Below are 20,243 nucleotides of genomic sequence, written 5' to 3' on the forward strand. Positions count from 1 at the left end.
CAATGCTAGCCCGTCTTTCGCGGATCCAAATTCAAGCCTCATTAAATCCATTACGACTTCTAATCCGTTACCACTTCTGGACAAATTGAAGAAGGCAACAGTTTCAAATCCACCAAAACACAAAACTGATCCCATATTTACACCACCTCACACCACATGCCTTACCACCATACTTACACCACCTCACATTACTGACCCCACATACCTTAACACCACAATTACACCCTCACAGCAACAAGTCCCAACAGTTACTGAATTAAAAACCCACCAACCCTAGATTATCATGAATAACACCAAAAACCATGGAACACATTTATTCTTGGTCCTAATCACTTACGACGCAAACTAAATACTCCACCAAACCCTAGTCCTACCCTCACATGACCAACCCTCACATGACAAACTAAAAGACCCTAAACCAATAACCCAAAGAAAAAAAATCCCCTGTCCAGCCACAACACAGAATGCTACCCTAAAACCAAGCCGAGTGAAAGTGGGCGCAAAGAGACACAACAAGAGCACTGATCATGGCATGGATGAGACTTCGAGATTCAAGAGTATGGAGAACACAATTCAAATTGAAATACCAATGGTAGAGGCTGAGGCTTAGCCCCGCTGAGCATAATGATCGCCCTAAGTTGGAATTACCGGGGGCTTGGGAACCGTCGTGCAGTTGAGTCCTTGCTGAATTGGTAAGGAAAAATGCACCCATTATTTTGTTTCTAATGGAAACAAAATTATCTATTAGAGAGATGGAACTGATCAAAATAAAGTTGGGTTTCCCTTCCATGCTTGCAGTGTCATGTGAAAGCCGAAGAGGGGGTCTAGCATTTCTTTGGAAAGCAGATGTGACTGTAGATACACAAACTTATTCACCAAACCATATTGATGTGAGAATACATACGCAAGCATCACCACTATGGAGATTAACCAAAATATATGGCCATTCGGAATAACAACACAAATTTGAAACATGGAGACTTATGAGACACCTCCATGCTCATGCATCTCTTCCTTGGATCTGTTTGGGCGATTTTAAGGAAATCTTGGTCTTTGATGAGAAGAATGGTGGCGTACGTAGACCGATGGCACCTATGCTTGAGTTCTGACATACACTCCTCCATTGTGGTTTAGTAGACCTGGAATTTAATGGATACCGCTTTACATGGAGGAATGGCAGGGAAGAAGAAGTGTTTGTTGAAGAAAGACTAGATAGCTCAATCATAACAACAGAATGGAGGGAATTGTTCCCAAGAGCCAAAGTAAGCCATCTCTCCGCATCCTACTTCGATCATGACCCTATCTTGATAAACATGGCTCCACCAAATAAACCCCAACGTCGGAGACATAAAATTCAGCAATTTGACGAAAAATGGGTAGCACATACAAAGTGCGAATCCATTATTAGAAACTCATGGAATCACCAATGGCCAATAGGCAACCCCATTTACTGCCTATTTGAAAAAATTAAAAGGTGTAGAATGGACCTCATTGCATGGAGAAGAACTACCTTTGGAAACACTAGAGAGCGGTTAGAAGCAAAACAAGGAGAACTGACCGCATTGAAGGAGGCCAGTTATGGTATGAATGTGGAGAGAATGCAGGAAGTGAAGAGGGAGATAAATGAACTCCTTCACCATGAGAAAGTATTTTGGAGGCAACGATCAAGATCTATATGGCTACCGGTGGGAGATAAAAATACAAAATTCTTCCACCTAAGAGCAACCCAAAGATGAAAAAAGAATAATATTGGAGGTTTGTACGACAGAGAAGGGGAGTGGCACACAGATGAGGAAAAGATAGCCACCATAGTAGAGGAGTACTACAAACAACTTTTCACTTCTTCCAATTCACTAGACATGAAGGAGGTGATAGATTCAGTGGACAAGGTAGTGACAGAGGACATGGCCCAAGACTTGATTTGCCCTTACACAGTGGACGAAGTAAAAACAACACTATTCCAGATGCATCCATCCAAAGCACCGGGTCCCGATGGTATGTCACCTATCTTTTTTTCAAAATTCTAGCATATTGTAGGGCATGATGTAACTACTGATGTATTATCTGTTTTACACTTACGGAAATATTTAAGAAAAATGAATTATACACATATTGTACTCATTCCCAACCCCCCCCCCCAAAAAAAAAGAGCCAGAACACATTACGGAATTTCGTCCCATTAGCTTGGGTAATGTTGTATCATGGATTATATCTAAGGTGTTGGCCAACCGACTTAAACCAATACTACCCAATGTAATTTCTGACTCACAAAGTGCTTTTGTGACTGGTAGAATCATTACAGATAATACTATAGTTGCTTTTGAAATACTCCATTGTATGAGAAACAGGACCAAAGGAAAAAAGGGACATATGGTGGGTAAACTTGACATCAACAAGGCATATGATAGAATGGATTGGGAGTTCCTCCAAAGGATAATGCAAAAGATTGGCCTACTTGACCAATGGGTCAACCTTGCTATGGAAACTATGCGAACCGCATCATACTCAACCCTCATAAATGGTGAACCAAGAGGCCTCATCACACCGACCCGTGGAATTAAGCAAGGGGACTCTTTATCTCCTTACCTATCCTTGATATGCGCAAAAGGGCTCTCCTCTCTCATACACCAAGCCGTTTGTAGATGTCTCTTGAAAGGAGTGGTGTCATGCCATAGAGGGTTTAGGGTCTCACACTTATTGTTTGCTAAAAACAACATACTATTTTGTGAGGCAACAACTGAGGAATGCCAAAACTTGATGTGTATACTAGCCATGTACGAGAAAGCATTGGGTCAAGCTATCAATAGGCAAAAAACAACACTCTTCTTCATGACAAGCATCTATTCGGAACATGCTAGGTGCTTAAGTCATGACAAGCTGTGAGAAGTATCTTGGATTACCAATGGTGGGAGGCAAGTACAAGGTGAGCACTTTTAGGGAGGTGTAGGAGCGAGTAACAAAAAAAGTGATGGGATGGAAGGAAAAAAATTATTTCCAAGGCAAGGAGGGAGGTCCTAATCAAGATGGTAGCATAAGCTATTCCAACATACTCCATAAGTATGTTCAAAATCCCAAGAAGGGTTTGTGATGACATTAATTCAACTCTAGCAAAATATTGGTGGGGTCAAACTTGAGATGAGAAAAAAATTCACTGAATCAAATGGAGTAAATTGTGCAAACCGAAAAGTAGAGGTGTAATGGGGTTCAAAGACATCCATGCGTTCAATCTTGCTATGCTAGCCAAACAAGCATGGTAGTTGATCCACGGAAGCCACTCACTATTTTTCAGAGTATACAAAGCTCGCTATTTTCCTACTTGCTCGTTCATGGAAACTAGGTTGGGCTTCAACCCATCATTTGTATGGCGAAGTTTGCTAGAGGCTAGGGAATTGATTAGAGCAGCTACGATTTGGAAGGTGGGGGATGGGAGGAGCATAAAACTAGATGACCACAGATGGCTACCCCACCCCCCTAAATTCCAACCAAATGCAAATATGGACTTGACAGTGAGTGACCTCTTTGACCCAAGCATAAAGCAGTGGCACACTCAAGTCCTTCACATGACCTTCATGCCCTCTACAGTGGAGGATATTCAACGGATCGACCTCAGGGACACACACACAAAGGATGAACTAATCTGGAAGGAAAACAAAAGTCATATTCTCGATTAAAACGGCTTACCAAGTCACAATCCGTCAGCAATAACAAGAACAAGGGGAGCATTCATCAACTTAGAGTGATAGGAAATTCTGGAACCGTATACAGCAATTGTAGACAAATATGAGATATTTTTAATAGTCTTTCTTCTAGTCTGGTCAGGTACCATTATGCAAGTAGTGGTCATAGACACTCAAAGAGTCAAAAAGATCAATCAAAACATCAATTATAAATGTTTTAAAAGCACTTTTATTTAACTATGAACCGAATATTGATTACACGTTACAATCCTAGCACTTGTTCATCGCATTATTGTAGAGACAAAGCCATGCACTTAACCTAGCTATTCAAGTCACCATCCAGATTACAATTCTAAGTTGTAACATCATAGATTCATAGCTGACAAATTGACCCATTTTCCATAGTTTGACATTTCAATTCAATAGAGCAGGGGAGAGGTTCGACCAGTAAAGACACGATATTTTTCCGAGTGTCTCGGTCTTGAACCCCAAACCCATCTCCATATTGGTAAAGGCTATGTGCCACTAGGGGTGGCAATTTTTATCCATATCTATGAACCCACCCATTACCCACCTTATTTGGATAAGTCTTAACCCAACCCATTTGAATATTTGGATTAAATGGGTAAATACCCATTTGGTTATTTAATTAGATGGGTCTAAATGGATAATCCCACTAATATCCACTAAACCCATCTAAAATTTAAATAAACAACATAAAATCTAAATTTCTAGAAAATGACTAAAATACCCCTGAAACTTAAAAAAATGACCAAAATACTACCAAAACCCAAAAAATGATCAAAATACCCCCCAAAACCTAAAAAATGACCAAAATACCCCCAAAAACCTAAAAATTACCAAAATACCCCCAAAACCAAAAAAATTACCAAAATATCCTTGAAACCCAAAAAATGACCAAAATACCCCCCGAAACCTAAAAATTACCAAAATCCAAAAAATGACCAAAATACTTCTGAAACCTAAAAAATGACCAAAATACTCCTGAAACCTAAAAATTACTAAAATACCACCAAAACCCAAAAACTGACCAAAATACCCCTGAAACCTAAAAATGACCAAAATACCTCCAAAACCCAAAAAATAACCAAAATACCCCTGAAACCCAAAAAAATGACCAAAATACTCCCAAAACCCAAAAAATGACCAAAATACCTCTGAAACCCAAAAAATGACCAAAATACCCCTAAAACCTAAAAATGACCAAAATACCTCCAAAACCCAAAAAATGACAAAAATACCCTCAAAACCCAAAAAATGACCAAAATTTCCCCAAAACCCAAAAAATGACCAAAATACTCCCCCAAAACCCACAAAATGACCAAAATACCCCTAAAACCTAAAAATTACTAAAATACCACCAAAACCCAAAAACTGACTGTGGGGCCCAATAATTTATGGGCCAGGTCCACTTGCTCATGGGGAGTCCAAAGGCCCAAGCCGAAAAAGGTGATGGCCCGAGCTCAAAAATATAAGGCAAAAATGGCCTGGAGACGCAGCCGAGGACAGTCTAGTCCTTGACAGACCCAAAGCTCCATTGAGAAGAGGGGTAAAAAAGAGATATAGGAACAAATTTGTAAGGAGATCTAAAATATCTTGGGGGAAGTTATCCTTACTACCCTTCCAGATAAGACTCTGCACTTGACAGAGCCGTATTCTGCAGCTTTATCAACCATCCCCAACAATTCTGGGATTGGACTGATGGGACAAATGTCAGTCTTGTAAAGGTTGACCCTACACGTGGACGAAGGACAGCGAAGGCAGGCTGGTACAAAAGAAGAAGTAAGTGAATCTGGTAGAGGGACTCCCATCCCACCTCCAAAAAAGAAAGACTACATGGGTGAGAACTCCTCAACAATACCTGACTTCACCGAAAAAGCCCATCGTTGGGTAACCGGGGTAACACCTTCATGGTCTTCGGATCAAGTCCGAGGAGTCCCATCCCATAGGATGCGACGCCGTAGGGCTTAAATGTTCAAGCCCAACTCCTTTTTCTACATGAATTCCTCTAAAACCTAGACCGGGCATCGCCCCGTGACCAACGGCTAGTTTTTCAAGCCCACTCTCTACAAATCATATTGTGAGGGATCTTTCATGTGCGAGCCCAACATCATTATTGGGCCGCCAAAAGAATTGTGTCCTTACACTGACCAACATACCCCCGAAACCTAAAAATGACCAAAATACCTCCAAAACCCAAAAAATAACCAAAATACCCCTGAAACCCAAAAAAATGACCAAAATACCCCCAAAACCCAAAAAATGACCAAAATACCTCTGAAACCCAAAAAATGACCAAAATACCCCTAAAACCTAAAAATGACCAAAATACCTCCAAAACTCAAAAAATGATAAAAATACCCTCGAAACCCAAAAAATGACCAAAATACCCCCAAAACCCACAAAATTACCAAAATACCTCCAAAATCCAAAAAATGACCAAAGTACCTCTGAAACCTAAAAAATAACCAAAATACCCCTAAAATCTAAAAATTATTAAAATACCACCAAAACTTTTATTAAATTAAAAATTTTCACTGCACAATATAATTAAAGTTCTCTATGGAATGTGCAGATCAGTTTACTGTTTAGTAAGGGATGAGATTTTAGCTTTTAATGGGTTGGGCTGAACATAAACACTCAGTTTGGGCTCGAAATTGGAGGCCCAATGACAAATCAACGCCAACCTTTTTCTTTTTACGGTCTTACCCGAGGCACGTGCATTGCTTGTGCTCTTGAATATTACTAACGATGTATCTCATGACGTACGCAATGCATGTTGCAGCATATAAATTTGTCCGTTTGGAAATAATTTATATAATTTTTTATTGAAAAACTTTTAAAAATTGAGAAAAAAAAGAGATTTTGAAAAGTTATACATAAAAACTAAAAGATAAACTTATAAATTCTAGCTAAACAAAGATGTGTGTGAATGGGTATATACTGTATGCACCCAAAATATGATATTCTTTAGCACGCAGAGTAATATATCCTTTGGGTTTGACGGGTTTAACGTGTGGATTATTGCTAACTCTAGTCTTAAGCCAGATTCCAAATGATAAAAGTGTGGTGCACAATCAAGATTTTCCTATCTTTTCTAAGTTGGATCCCATGTATTTCATCCTCAAAGACTCAAATTGGACCAAGATTTTCTTGATCCCCTTCCCCATGCACTTGCAACTGAGGCTTTGCTAGGGTCCCTTTTTGGGTTTGCTGTGTGAATTAAAATTGAGCTACCCAAGAGATACTTCCACTTAACTGTTAAAGTTGTGTGTATATAACTTTTTGTTATAAAATACGATAAAAGTTGCAGAGGTACAAAAAAATTAATTGCATTATTTTCTCCACTTAACTAGGACTTGATTCTCATATATGCAAGGTGTGAAAAAGGCAATATTTTGTCAAAGGCCATTTCATAATAATGAAAATAAAGGTGGGGTTCACATGACTAGCTTGTTTCCAACGATTCCTTCCATTTAAAACTTTTTCGATGCCTTTACAAATGATAAAATTGTATAATTGTGATGGGGCTGATGTTAAGCATCGTGGATTTTGGCTTTTGCCTTTCAGGGATGGGGGCTCATACTCTGTCTTTCCCCATTGGTCTTGCATAGGGGTGGCAATTTTTATTCATATCCATGAATCTACCCATTACCCACCAAATAAAGACCCATTTGGTTATTTAATTAGATGGGTCTAAATGGATAATCCCATTAATACTCACTAAACCCATCTAAAATTTAAATAAACATAAAATCTAAATTCCTAGAAAATGACTAAAATACCCCTGAAACTTAAAAAATGACCAAAATACTACCAAAACCCAAAAAATGACCAAAATACCCCCAAAACCTAAAAATTACCAAAATACCCCCAAAACCAAAAAAATGACCAAAATATCCTTGAAACCCAAAAAATGACCAAAATACCCCCAAAACCCAGCAAACGACCAAAATACCTCTCGAAACTTAAAAATTACCAAAATACCCCTAAAATCCAAAAAATGACCAAAATACCTTTGAAATCCAAAAAATGACTAAAATACCCCTAAAACCTAAAAATTACTAAAATACCACCAAAACCCAAAAACTGACCAAAATACCCCCAAAACCTAAAAATGACCAAACTACCTCCAAAACCCAAAAAATAACCAAAATACCCCTAAAACCCAAAAAATGACCAAAATACCTTTGAAACCCAAAAAATGACCAAAATACCCCTAAAACCTAAAAATGACCAAAATACCTCCAAAACCCAAAAAAATGACAAAAATACCCTCGAAACCCAAAAAATGACCAAAATTCCCCCAAAACCCAAAAAATGACCAAAATACCCCCAAAACCCACAAAATGACCAAAATACCTCCAAAATCTCTAAAATGAGCAAAATACCCTCCAAAACCTCTCAAATGTCCAAAATATCCCCAAAACCAAAAAATTGACCAAAATACCCTCAAAACCCAAAAAATGACCAAAATATCCCCAAAACCCACAAAATGAGAAAAATACCTCCAAAACCTCTAAAATGAGCAAAATACCCCCCCCAACAAAACCTCTAAAATGTCCAAAATATCCCCAAAACCCAAAAATTACCAAAATACCCTAAAAACCCAAAAAATGACCAAAATGCTTCATAAACCTAAAAAATGACCAAATACCCCCTAAACCTTAAAAATGACCGAAATACCTTTGAAACCTTAAAATTACCAAAAATACCCCCGAAACCTAAAAAATGACCAAAATACCTTTGAAACCTGTAAAATGATTAAAATACCCCAAGACCTAAAAAAATGACTAAAATAACCCCAAAACCTATTACAATGACCAAAATACCCCAAAAACCTAAAAAAATGACCAAAATATCCCCAAAACCTAACAATTACCAAAATACGCCCTAAATAAAAAAAATTACCAAAATACTCCTTAAACCTAAAAAATTACCAAAATACTCCATAAACCTTAAAAATGACCGAAATACCTCTAAAACCTAAAAAATAACTGAAATACCCCAGAAACCTAAAAAAAATTACCAAAATACCCTGAAACCTAAAAAATGATCGAAATACCCCCAAAAACCTAAAAAAAATGACCAAAATAACCCCAAAACCTAAAAAAATGATTGTTAAAACCCATGAAACCCAAATTATGAACAAAATGCCCCTAAACATGTAAGATGACCAAAATACACCTGAAACATCTAAAATTACCGAAATAGAGGTTTCAGGGTATTTTGGATGTTTCAAGGATATTTTTGACAAATTAAAGGTTCTAAGAGTCTTTCATTCATTTTATAGGTTTCGAGGGAATTTCGGTAATTTTTTAGGTTTTGAGGTTATTTTGATCATCTTTTAGATTCTAAGGGTATTTTAGCCATTTTTTAGGTTACGAGGGCATTTCTGTCATCTTTTAGTTTTAGGGTTATTTCAGTAAATTTCTAGGGTTCAGAAGTATTTTGTAATTTGTAGGTTTTGGGGTATTTCGGCCATTTTTTGGGTTTTGGAAGTATTTTGGTCATTTTTAGGTTTCGAGGGTATTTCGGTCATTTTTCGGGTTTCAAGGGAACTTGGTATTTTTTGAGTTTCGGGGGTATTTTGGTCATTTTTAGGTTTTGGGGGTATTTTGGTAATTTTTTGGGTTTTGAGGGTATTTTGGTAATTTTTAGGTTTTGGGGGTATTTTGGTCAGTTTTTGGGTTTCGGGGGTATTTTGGTAATTTTTTAGGTTTCGGGGTATTTTGGTCATTTTTTGGGTTTTGGGGGTATTTTGGTAATTTTTTAGGTTTCGGGGTATTTGTCATTTTTTGGGTTCCCGGGGGTTAATTTGGCAATGTTTGGTTGGAAGTATTTTGGTCATTTTTAAGGTTCGGGGTATTTTGGTAATTTTTTGGGGTTTCAGGGGTATTTTGGTAATTTTTAGGTTTTGGGGGTATTTTAGTCATTTTTTGGGTTTTGGGGGTACTTTGGTAATTTTTTGGGTTTTGGAGGTATTTTGGTCATTTTTAGGTTTTGATGGTATTTTCGTCATTTTTTTGGGTTTTAAGGGTATTTTGGTCATTTTTTGGGTTTTGGGGGTATTTTGTTCATTTTTAGGTTTTGGAGGTATTTTGGTCATTTTTTAGGTTTTGGGGGGTATTTTGGTAATTTTTAGGTTTTGGGGGTATTTGGTCATTTTTTGAGTTTTGGGGGTATTTTGGTTATTTTTTGGGTTTTAGGGGGTATTTTGGTCTTTTAGTGGTTTTTAAGCATATTTGGTGATTTTAGAGATATTAAGGGTATTTTGGTCATTTTAGTGGTTTTTAAGTATATTTGGTGATTTTTGAGATATCAAGGGTATTTTGGTCATTTTAGTGGTTTTTAAGCATATTTGGTGATTTTTAAGATATCAAGGGTATTTTGGTCATTTTAGAGGTTTCATAGGTATTTTTGGATAATTTTAGAGATTTTTGGGATAATTTTGGATGTCCAAGGGTATATTGGTAATTTTGGAAGATTAGGGGTATTTGCATCATTTTAGGTATTTATGGGTATTTTGGAGGTCAAGAGGGTATTCAAGTAGCTTTAGAGGTATTTGGGTCATATTGGGTTAAATGGGTGGGTTACTAATTAAATGGGTTGGGTTAGTAATGGATAATTAATTTATATATAAACGGGTCATAAATGGATAAATGAGTAATTATATACCCAACCCATTTATGACCCAACCCGCCCATTTGCCACCCCTATGTGCCACACGAGCATTATTTATTGCAATATTGACAAATGATTGCAGCATTGGCAATTGGTTGAAGCATTGCCCATTTATTTTCTTCCAACTCTTGTTTATCATGTCTTCGATGTGCTTCCGTGCAATTTCTTTTGAAACATCAGCTTCTCTCATATAACATAGGATTGATGAGGGAACATCACCTCTTCCTCTCTCAGCCTGTTTCAAGTTACTATACCAATTAGTTTGTTCTAATATGTACATAATAATTAATTAATGTTCTATATAACCAATAAAGAATGAGTAATGGTATCATCACAAACTATTTTACAATATTTTTACAAATTATTGATGTGGCAAATTCTTCTTAAGTTCTAATATGGACCTACCATTAACATCATATTTTTATCTACCAATAATTATTTGAAAAATGCTAAAACAATATCAACTGTTTATAAAAATATTGTAAAATAGTTTGTCTGTAACATTACTCTTTCCTCTTATGAGTAATGTTACAAATATAAATTATTTTACAATATTTTTATAAATTATTGATATGGCAAGTTCTTATTAGTTCTAATAAGGACTTGTCAATGACATCACATATTTATCTACCAATAATTATTTGAAAAATGTTAAAATTACATCAATAATTTGTAAAATTGTTGTATAAGGAAAGAGTAATTACCACAGAAGTCCCCAAATCATTGCAAAGTCGAATTATCATAGATATATTATGCACAATTTCTTGGTTTTTCTCCAGAAAATCTTCCATCCTATTTGTTACCTCATGTCCCATAGAAATGAATTCATGGACTAAAAGTAATGGGGCAGTCGATGAAATCCATCCGTTACTTAGATATTCTTGCAGGGATGGACTGTAGTCCATGTTGTACCACTTTGCTTCCACAAATAATGCATTACAAAAATCTGTCCACTATTAAAAAAGAAAAAAGAAAAAGATATTCACTATAATTTCAAAAACGATGATCTTTATCATTAGTGCCTTAAATGATAAGGCTATAGCTCCTAGTGCTATATCACACTAGGAAGACAAGGACGTGGGCCATCCTTCAAGTACAGCACTTACATTACAGCATTTTTTTTTTTTTTTAATTTTTTTCTTTATGACTTGTCGTACTTCAACCCTAAACCTATACTCACAAGTCCTTTGTTTTTCTCCAAATCCATCAATTCGGTACAGCTTCTTGACACAAATACTGTGCAGAATCTTGACCCCTCACCTGCTTAAATCTGCATCCTCAACATGTGCTTATCACTAAACCTAGAAAAGTACGCAGATTTACGGTCTAGTTTACAACAAAATAAATCTAAGCTTTTCTTTGTTTGTATCCTTAAAACTTTTAAATATTTAAATAGTTTTACTGTAATACCCAAAAAAAAAAAAATAATAATAATAATAATTTTAAAGGAGGGATATTTAAGTAATTTTCTTGTGGGGCCAGTTTTATAATTTCTAATTATAAGGGAGTTTTTAAAAAATAAGGTTGAAACCTTACCTATATATAAGTTTATTAAATTAACGTATAAGGAGGGATATTTTGAGAGAATAGATGACCTAAAGGACTGACGTAGAGAAGAATGGACTATACCCTTGAAGTAAGAACTTAAGAAATCTTGTTTTTTTTATTATCAAATTTAGACTTTATGTGGTATTAGAATATTTTCTTATGTGGTACTTTGATTAGTAATGAAACTATTTAAATATTCAAAAGTTTTAAGAATTCAAGGGAAGAAAAGCTTTGATTTTTTTTTGTAAACTAGACAGCATACTTGCAGATTTTTCTAGGTTTAGTGATAAGCGCATATTGAAGCTACAAATTTAAGCGAGTGAAGGGTCAAGTTTCTGCACAGTGTTTTTGTCAAGAAACTGTACCGAATTGATGGATTTGGAAAAAACAAAGGCCTAGTGAGTATAGGTTTAGGTTTGAGGTCTGAGAAGTCATAATAAAAAAAAAAAAGAAAAAAAAAAGAGTGAGCTGTAATGTAAGTGCTGTACTTGAAGAATGGCCCACGTCCTTGTCTTCCTAGTGTGATATAGCACTAGGAGCTATAGCCCTATCTTTTAAGGCATTAATGGTGGCTGGCAATCAATATATATATATATATATAGAGAGAGAGAGAGAGAGAGAGAGAGAGAGAGAGAGAGAGAGAGAGAGAGAGAGAGAGAGAGAGAGAGAGTGCCTTAATGGTGGCTGGCAATCAATATATATATATATATATAGAGAGAGAGAGAGAGAGAGAGAGAGAGAGAGAGAGAGAGAGAGAGAGAAATATTATGATAGGTGGAATTTTGGTGTAAGATAAGTAGTCAAATATGTGATATTTTTAATAGTCTTTTCTCTAGTTGGGTACCATTATAAGTCTTTCTTGAATTATTTGATTATTGAGTAATTAGTACTTGTAAATTTGTTAGGTGAGATCTAAGAATTTTAGAGAAAGTGTTAGGGAGAAGTTATTTGTGGTGAGCTAGCTGAGGTAAGTAACCTTATTCTAATTGGTTTTATTTTGTGTATTTTAATTACTGGAAATTGTTTACAGTTGTTACAATTTTATTTCTATTGTATTATTGATTTCAAGTAAAGAATTATCACAAATATATCTTATTACTGAATATATGATGTATTTTATTTAATTATTTTTTAGCTATATTGATTTAAAGTAAAAAATTATAGAAATATCACAAATAGATTTGAATATATGATTATATATATATATGTATTTGAATAATATATATTTTTATTAGAAACTATGATTTCATATATATGATTATGAACAATCTGATTATGAATTTATGTTGATACCCAAACCAATGAGGTTTATTTATTGGTACTCTGATACCCAGCTAATAGGAGCTATTCATTGGTATTCTGATACCCAAACCAATGGGGGTTATTCATTAGTACTCCGATACCTAGCTAATAGGGGTTATTCATTGGTACTTTAATGCTTAATCACAAAGATATAGCGTGACCATAGTCATAAGATTGTTAAGAATATGAAATATTTGAACTATTTTGAGTCTTTAAAACTACATATGTGATTTTGGAAATGTTTGAGTATTTGAACTAATTTGAGTAATTAAAACTGCTTATGTATTTTTTTTTGGAACATATTGTAAGTTATAGCTTTGATATATGAAAAACTTACTTCTTTCTAAACCATCAATGATATATTTATCAAATTAAAGTATATGATTTATTTGCAACTTATTATTTTAAGACTATGAAACTTCTTTAGTTATTTTTGAAAAACCCATAGTATATTATAAATTTTGAAGACTTGTATTACATCTTATTACTTTACAGATCTATTGTTTGATAGAACTTATTAGGACTTTGGTTACTTATTGAGTTGTCAACTCACTCCCTTTTTCCCCTCCAGTTTCAGATTGTGAAGAATAGCAAGTTTTGGGAGTTCTAATGTTGTGTTGTGAGCAGGAAAGAAGCTTAGTGATTTTAGAATTAGATGGTCTTCTAATAGTTTTATATTTATTGGCCAACTGGCATTATGTACATGAGGTTTGGATTTTGTTCCTTTTAAATTATTGGAGATCTATTCATAAAGAAATTGTTGAGGTATTTTGGATTTATTTGATTTAATTTTTGAGGATAAATTTTAGTTGCTAAAAGGGTCTTGCACACTTGTAGGGTGCTTACTTTATAAGCGTGCAGCGGTTATCATGTATCTGTCTTTATAGTTGGGTTCAGGGCGTGACAATATATATTCCAATTAAACATGATGAAAAATTAACAAATGAGTAAATTCCAAATATTATGGAAAATGAGCAGATGAGTACCCCTTTTTTAAGATGAGGTAAAACTTGGTTCCAAGCACCCTTCTCCTTTTGAATTTCATTAGCAATTTCATTAGTAGTATTGTAGAGAGCTAGGAAGCAAGTCTTCATGCACTCTGGAAGCTGTTGAGTTTCACTAACATCCCACCTGAATTAAATATTTTGGTAAGCATAATTATTAATGTTGTAAAACAATTATATGCCTATTTTATAGATTTAGGCACTTTTTGTTTTGGCATAAAATATCTTTCGAAAATTTATTTTTTATTTTTGATTTTCTGGTTTTCAAACTTTTAGAATCGTCGAAAATTTTGATAAAAGTGAAATCATTTTCCCTCGAGCAAAAAAAATATTTTCTTCAATTGAAAATATATTACTTGTTTTAGGGGATATGAGTAAAACATTTTGACTTATTTCAATCTTAAAAGAATAGAAAACTAAAAAAGATACAAATAGCCAAATTGTTCAAAATGAAAAATATACCCTTAAACCTCCGAAACACCATTGAAACCTTCAAAATAACAGCTAACCAAAAAAAATGCCTCTAAAACATCTAAAATGACAAATGTATAGTAAAGTTTTCTAAAATGGCAAAAATACCCCTAATATCTCCAAAATAACCAAATTGTGCTCAAAACTACTGAAATACATCTAAATCCTTTAAAATAACCAAATTATCCATTAACCCTTCAAAATTACTGAAATAGCCTTGAATCTAAAAAATGACCCAAATTGCTTCTTTTTTTTTTTTTTTTTTTTTTTTTTTTTGATACAGACCCAAATATTATCAAATCTAATATGATTGAAATACCCTCTAATAAATAAATAAATATACCCCCCTTAAAAACCATTAAAATGATGAAAATACGTTATAAAACCTCCAAAAAAACCACGTAATGCCTCAAAATTATGGGAATCAACTCCAAACTTTTAATAGTTTCTCAAAAAAACTTTATAAGTATCACTTAGAGGTTTCAATTGTTTGTATGTACGTAATTATCCTTGTAAATGCTAATTCAGTTGATAGCTTTTGTTAATTATTATTTTTATTTAATTTTTTTTGTTACACTCTTATTTTGAATATGCTTATTAGTGTAATTTTTAAAAATTATATTTTGATTGTGCAGGTTGATCTAAGTTATTTTATTAATATATTAAAGTGAGAAATCAAAGTTTTTATTTCATATTTATATTAAATATAAATATAAAATTTATAATTTTTCATATGAGACCAACTCTGACAAATATTTTTTGAGCATTTTCAGGAAAATAACTAAACATCAGAAAATAAATAATTTTCCTTGAAATGTTTTTACATTGAAATAAGCAGGGCCTTAAAGTCTTTTTGGCCCTCAATTTTTTGTTTCAATTTCGTACTTGTGTGCTTCATTGTTATCCTTGCCAACACCTAATTGACAAAAATTACTCACATGACTAACATAATGCATATGTATCACTTATTTGAAAAAAAAAAAAAAAAACATTTTACTACATAGTTTGGGAAAGGCTATGTCAGCTAAAAATTTTATCAAAATACTTAAATGTAAAAAAAAAAAAAAAAAAAAAAAAAAAAATTCTTTTGTTTCCCCCCCCCCCCATGTTTGGTTGCAAAGAAACTGGGGGGGGGGGGGTGGAGGGATGAAATAAAAAAATAAAAAAAAGAAAGAAAATTACTTTCATGTTCATTTAATTATTTTTAGAGTAAACTTTTATCTAATATTACGTTTTTCTTTTTAATAATTAGAGTATCTCTAACAGCTTATTCAAATTTTTGTACTGTTTGGAAAGTGAATAGTTACATTTACCATTTCCTTATCAACTTTTTTAAATACACTTTCTAACAACTCTATATCGTTTCTCCATCTCACTTAAATATTATTTTTTCATTATTTCTTTACTATTTCTTCAATCTTCTTTTATTCTTTTTTTTAGTTTTTTTTATTTATTCTTTTTTTTTAAAAAAAATTTCCTCATATTTTATTTTATTTTTTGAGGAATGTTATGTTCGTAATATTTTCATAACAAATTTTAGGTGGTAAGTTTTTACTGGTTTTAATTTGAACCCACTATATATATATATATATATATATATACATATATATATTTTATTTTATTTTTACTTGTAATTGCCAATAATAACTTATCATTTAGAATTTTTTGTGAATATATTGTAAAAATATTGTGACATAATATTTCCCCCTTTTTTTTCATCCATATTTTTCACTTTCTAGAATCATCTCTATCTTCCATTTTCTTTTTCTTTTTTCCTTCTTATTTTTTCTACTCCACACACTACCCACTCTTCTCCTATTAATCTATTTTTTTGTTTGTTCTCCACACATGAACCCAATCCTTCTGACTTCTCCTCCTCTTATGTGCTTACCTTTTTGTTTTTATTTTATTTTTTCTTCAGCTCACTTCACACACACACAGCTGACCATGATCTTTTGACTTCTCCTCTGTGTTTGCATTTTTGTTTTTTATTTTCTTTCTTCTTCATCTCACTTCACTCACTCACACACACACACACACACACACACACACACACACACAACCTGCAGAGAGAGTTGGCCTTCGTCTATGTTGTTTTCTGATGAGAAGAGAAAGAGTCTTTTCTGATGAGAAGCGAAAGAAAGAGCGAGGAAGAAAGAGAAACAAAGGAAAGACAAAAATAATAATTTTTTTATTCAACTAGCTGATTATTTAAATAGATAAAAAATTTTGAAGGTGCTACAGTAAATGCTACAATGTTCTCTACTTCAAAAGAGGTAGTGTAGCAACTCTATTCCAAAATATAGAGATAGAGAAGTTGTTGGAGTTCGTTTTTAGTGTGTTTGCTCTCCAAAATTGGCTTTAAAGAGCCTCTCAAAGAAAAATTATTCAAACCTTGAACATTTCCATTAAAAATATTAGGGAAGTGTTAGTTAAGTTACACGGTACTTTGCCTAAAGTAGTTTATTTATTTTTTATTATAATTATGTGATCCATAAGCATTTTATTAGTAAGGACCAAAGTAAAACAAAAGAACTATGTGAGGACCAAAAAGAAACCAACCCAAAAGTTTAGGATTAAAAGTATATTTAACCCTATTTTATATTGAAAGTTTTCAGCAGTGATATTTTGCAATGCTGACCTATTTACGGCATTTGTGAAGTGCTTGAGTTCTTCCAATGTGCCATAAACATCATAAACATCATCAATTATCAGTATCAGAATAACGACTTTCGTAAGCCATTTTCTAAGACATGTGTACTCAGGCTCGAAAGCAAGGCCCACTGAGCACATAAAACTTTCGGCTAGTCTATCTCTTGCAAAACTCAAGTTCTCTGTGAGCCCCAGACTTCTCCACCACCTAAATGACACAGAGGTACAAGTAATTAAGTTGTTTCTCTTCATGCTAATTAGTATTTTGTGCAATGCAAAGTGAGTTTGGTGAATAAGATATATATTCACAAATCACATTATTTTTTGGAACCTACCTGGATGATTCCCTTAGATCTTTTTGAAGTACGGCTTGAACTATGTTGAAATGAAGTTTAGCAAGTTCAAGTAAGCTCGAGTTCATGTGAATGTCTTTCTCATATGAATTGATGTGCCATTTGACATCAAACCACTGTACTCTCCTTTGTGATGGAAGTTCCAAAACATGGACCACTTGCTTGGCAAGGTCACTATCTAAACTGGAAATGCTTTCTTTGAGAGTTGCAGTTAAGAAATCTCTAGCCACATCTAGAATGTTTTCACCTTCTAAACCCAAGTGTGAGGCCTCCAAAAGCTCAAGCATTTCTTTGATATTTATGTGCGTGTTTTCTCTGAACAAACCAGTTTTTTCATCCATAAAGCCTCTAAACATATCTGAATTGCACAGAATCTACTGGTGTTAGATATTAGGACTTCAAACAACAACCAAGTTTTAGTTTCTAATTTTTTTGGGGTCAGTTATGGATTTTTAACAGATTAGTTAGGATCGGATTTTCAATAGATTAGCTAGGATTGGCTACATAAATGACATGATTTAAATTCGAAGATTATTTTACCTTGAGAAACTTCATAGCCATGCTGCCTAAAAAGCCTAAAGCGTAGTGCAGTAGTGTAGAGATCCTCTTCTGGACTAGAAATTTTCTTCTTAGTGGATGCAATGGTGTCTAGAGCCTCTTTGATTTCCATATCAAAGTCGCTTGCTAGGCCTAACTTGTTTACGCTGTCGATCAGCTCAAACGTTGCCACAGAGTCCACTGCATTCGCAAATATTATCCTTACATCTTCTTTAAGTTTCTGTGCCCGTCTTTCATATTCTTGGCCCTACAAAAACACCATTGTCCCAAATCTTAATTGTGTTAGTGAAAACTACGTGCAGAGGGGCTCTCTAAAGATGAGAATGGACAATAATGAAAGGATAGAGTTTAGGAAACAAAATTCCTACAACCTCCACATTCGTTTTTAGTCATTCCATTGATTTAGTAAGTCATAAAGTTTTTAAATATTACACGTGAATGATCTTACGAATTGTCATATAATAAGTAAAAAAAAATTCCTTTAAACTGGTTGGAAAAAATACTCTATCCATAATAAAATAACTTAAATACTTGTGGTCTACGCACCTATATTCCCTATTTATGAGTTATAATTTTAGAAGCAAATACAATAACGTGTTAAGAGTCATATTTTACACTTTAGAAACTAATTGCTTAAGAAGTTATTATAATTTTTCTATGGTAGAGTATGAAATAGAACAGAAAAAGAAGCCATAATTATTTTTTGAAATGGAAGATGAGACAATCTGTTGACACAGCATCAAAGTTGTGAAAAAAAATAGGTAAGTAAAAGGATAAACGTTGTTAAATGTTAACCACATAAAAGTTGTAAAAGTTTTGGCACAAAAATTCTAGTCACAATAATATTCTCGTGGAAGATATTAGAAAGGATTCCTACGCCGTATATGCTAGAAAGAGACTGTAGGTAATCATAGTTCCATATGTTTGGCTTATAATTGGCGGATCGTCGTACATGTACGACATCATTGGCTTGAGGCTTCATCTCGGATGATGAAGTTTGCAGCACAGATTGCAATTGTTTCTTACCATCCATAGTGATGGAATCACCTAAAAGGAAAAGCTAAAGGAAAAATTAAGAAAGTTTGAGTTGAGGAATGCAGTGTTGATGGATTTTCGAAACCTACTTTGGACTGCTTTATATAGGCAATGAGGCATACAAAATGACAAAAATAAGAAAAGGTCATAACTAATAACTACGTAAGACCTTTTATCTTAGAAGGAAGTAGCGGAACCACATATTGTTGAGTGGGTGTGTTGCACCCACTCAAATCAACACACCCACTCAAATTTGAAGAAGGCATGGTCTATTCAAATTATGGTTAAATGTCAGATGTATAGATATGACATTGCATGGTGTGTATATATATATATATATATATATATATATTTATGAAACAAAATTATGGAGAATTTTGAATCTTGAAGTTGTACCAACCTTTAAATAAATTTTGTGCGATCATAAATTATGAGATTCTTTATTCTCAAAAAAAAATTTGTGAGTTTTTTTTTAATATTATTTTTTAAATAAGGATCCTATTTAGATATCAGTACTTGATCGATATGTATTTGTTGTGAGTGTAGCAAAAATTTATGAGTTTATTTTAGTAATAATTGAAAATAAATAGCAAAAACAATTGGTAAATTTAATTCCTTTTAATAGGGTACATGTTAGAAATTGATTTTTTTTTTTAAAAAAAAACATCAAATGATAATGAACTAAATAGAAAACATCATCAATTATCAGTATCAAATTAGTGACTTTTGTAAGCCATTTATTAAGACGTGTGTACCTAGGCTTGAAAGCAACGTTTAGTCGTCTACAGAGTGCGCATAATACATTTGGTTACTTTCTTGTGGATTGAGATCTAGTGCGATAGTAATATGCTATTGCACTGTGCAATTTACCATTGGATATAAGAGAGAAGTTAAAAACTAATGTGTTAAAATAAAATGATAAAAAGTTGAAGGTTAAA

The 20,243-nt window shown here is 33.7% G+C and overlaps 1 protein-coding gene across 1 annotated transcript; it reads right to left on the bottom strand.

Moving 5' to 3' along the window:
• Nucleotides 1-4,050: 4,050 nt before the first annotated feature.
• On the bottom strand, nucleotides 4,051-19,357 carry LOC115974000 ((E,E)-alpha-farnesene synthase-like). The gene is made up of 8 exons (XM_031094233.1): nucleotides 19,148-19,357; nucleotides 18,253-18,517; nucleotides 17,695-18,070; nucleotides 17,349-17,567; nucleotides 14,219-14,363; nucleotides 11,087-11,335; nucleotides 10,419-10,617; nucleotides 4,051-4,196 (listed from the first exon to the last, which is right to left on the bottom strand). The coding sequence occupies exons 1-8, from the start codon at nucleotides 19,301-19,303 to the stop codon at nucleotides 4,051-4,053; spliced, it is 1,755 nt and encodes a 584-aa protein (XP_030950093.1). The 5' UTR covers nucleotides 19,304-19,357.
• Nucleotides 19,358-20,243: the final 886 nt, after the last annotated feature.

Source organism: Quercus lobata, chromosome 2 (genome assembly GCF_001633185.2).
Source record: "Quercus lobata isolate SW786 chromosome 2, ValleyOak3.0 Primary Assembly, whole genome shotgun sequence".
NCBI classification, from domain to species: Eukaryota; Viridiplantae; Streptophyta; class Magnoliopsida; order Fagales; family Fagaceae; genus Quercus; species Quercus lobata.

Excerpts from the sequence above, each read along its gene's own strand:
- LOC115974000 (XM_031094233.1), bottom strand. The coding sequence starts at position 19,303 with ATGGATGGTAAGAAACAATTGCAATCTGTGCTGCAAACTTCATCATCC. Across the intron at positions 17,568-17,694 it reads GATCTAAGGGAATCATCCAG|GTGGTGGAGAAGTCTGGGGC; the intron begins GTAGGTTCCAAA and ends TGTGTCATTTAG. Across the intron at positions 10,618-11,086 it reads ATGATTTGGGGACTTCTGTG|GCTGAGAGAGGAAGAGGTGA; the intron begins GTAATTACTCTT and ends AACTTGAAACAG.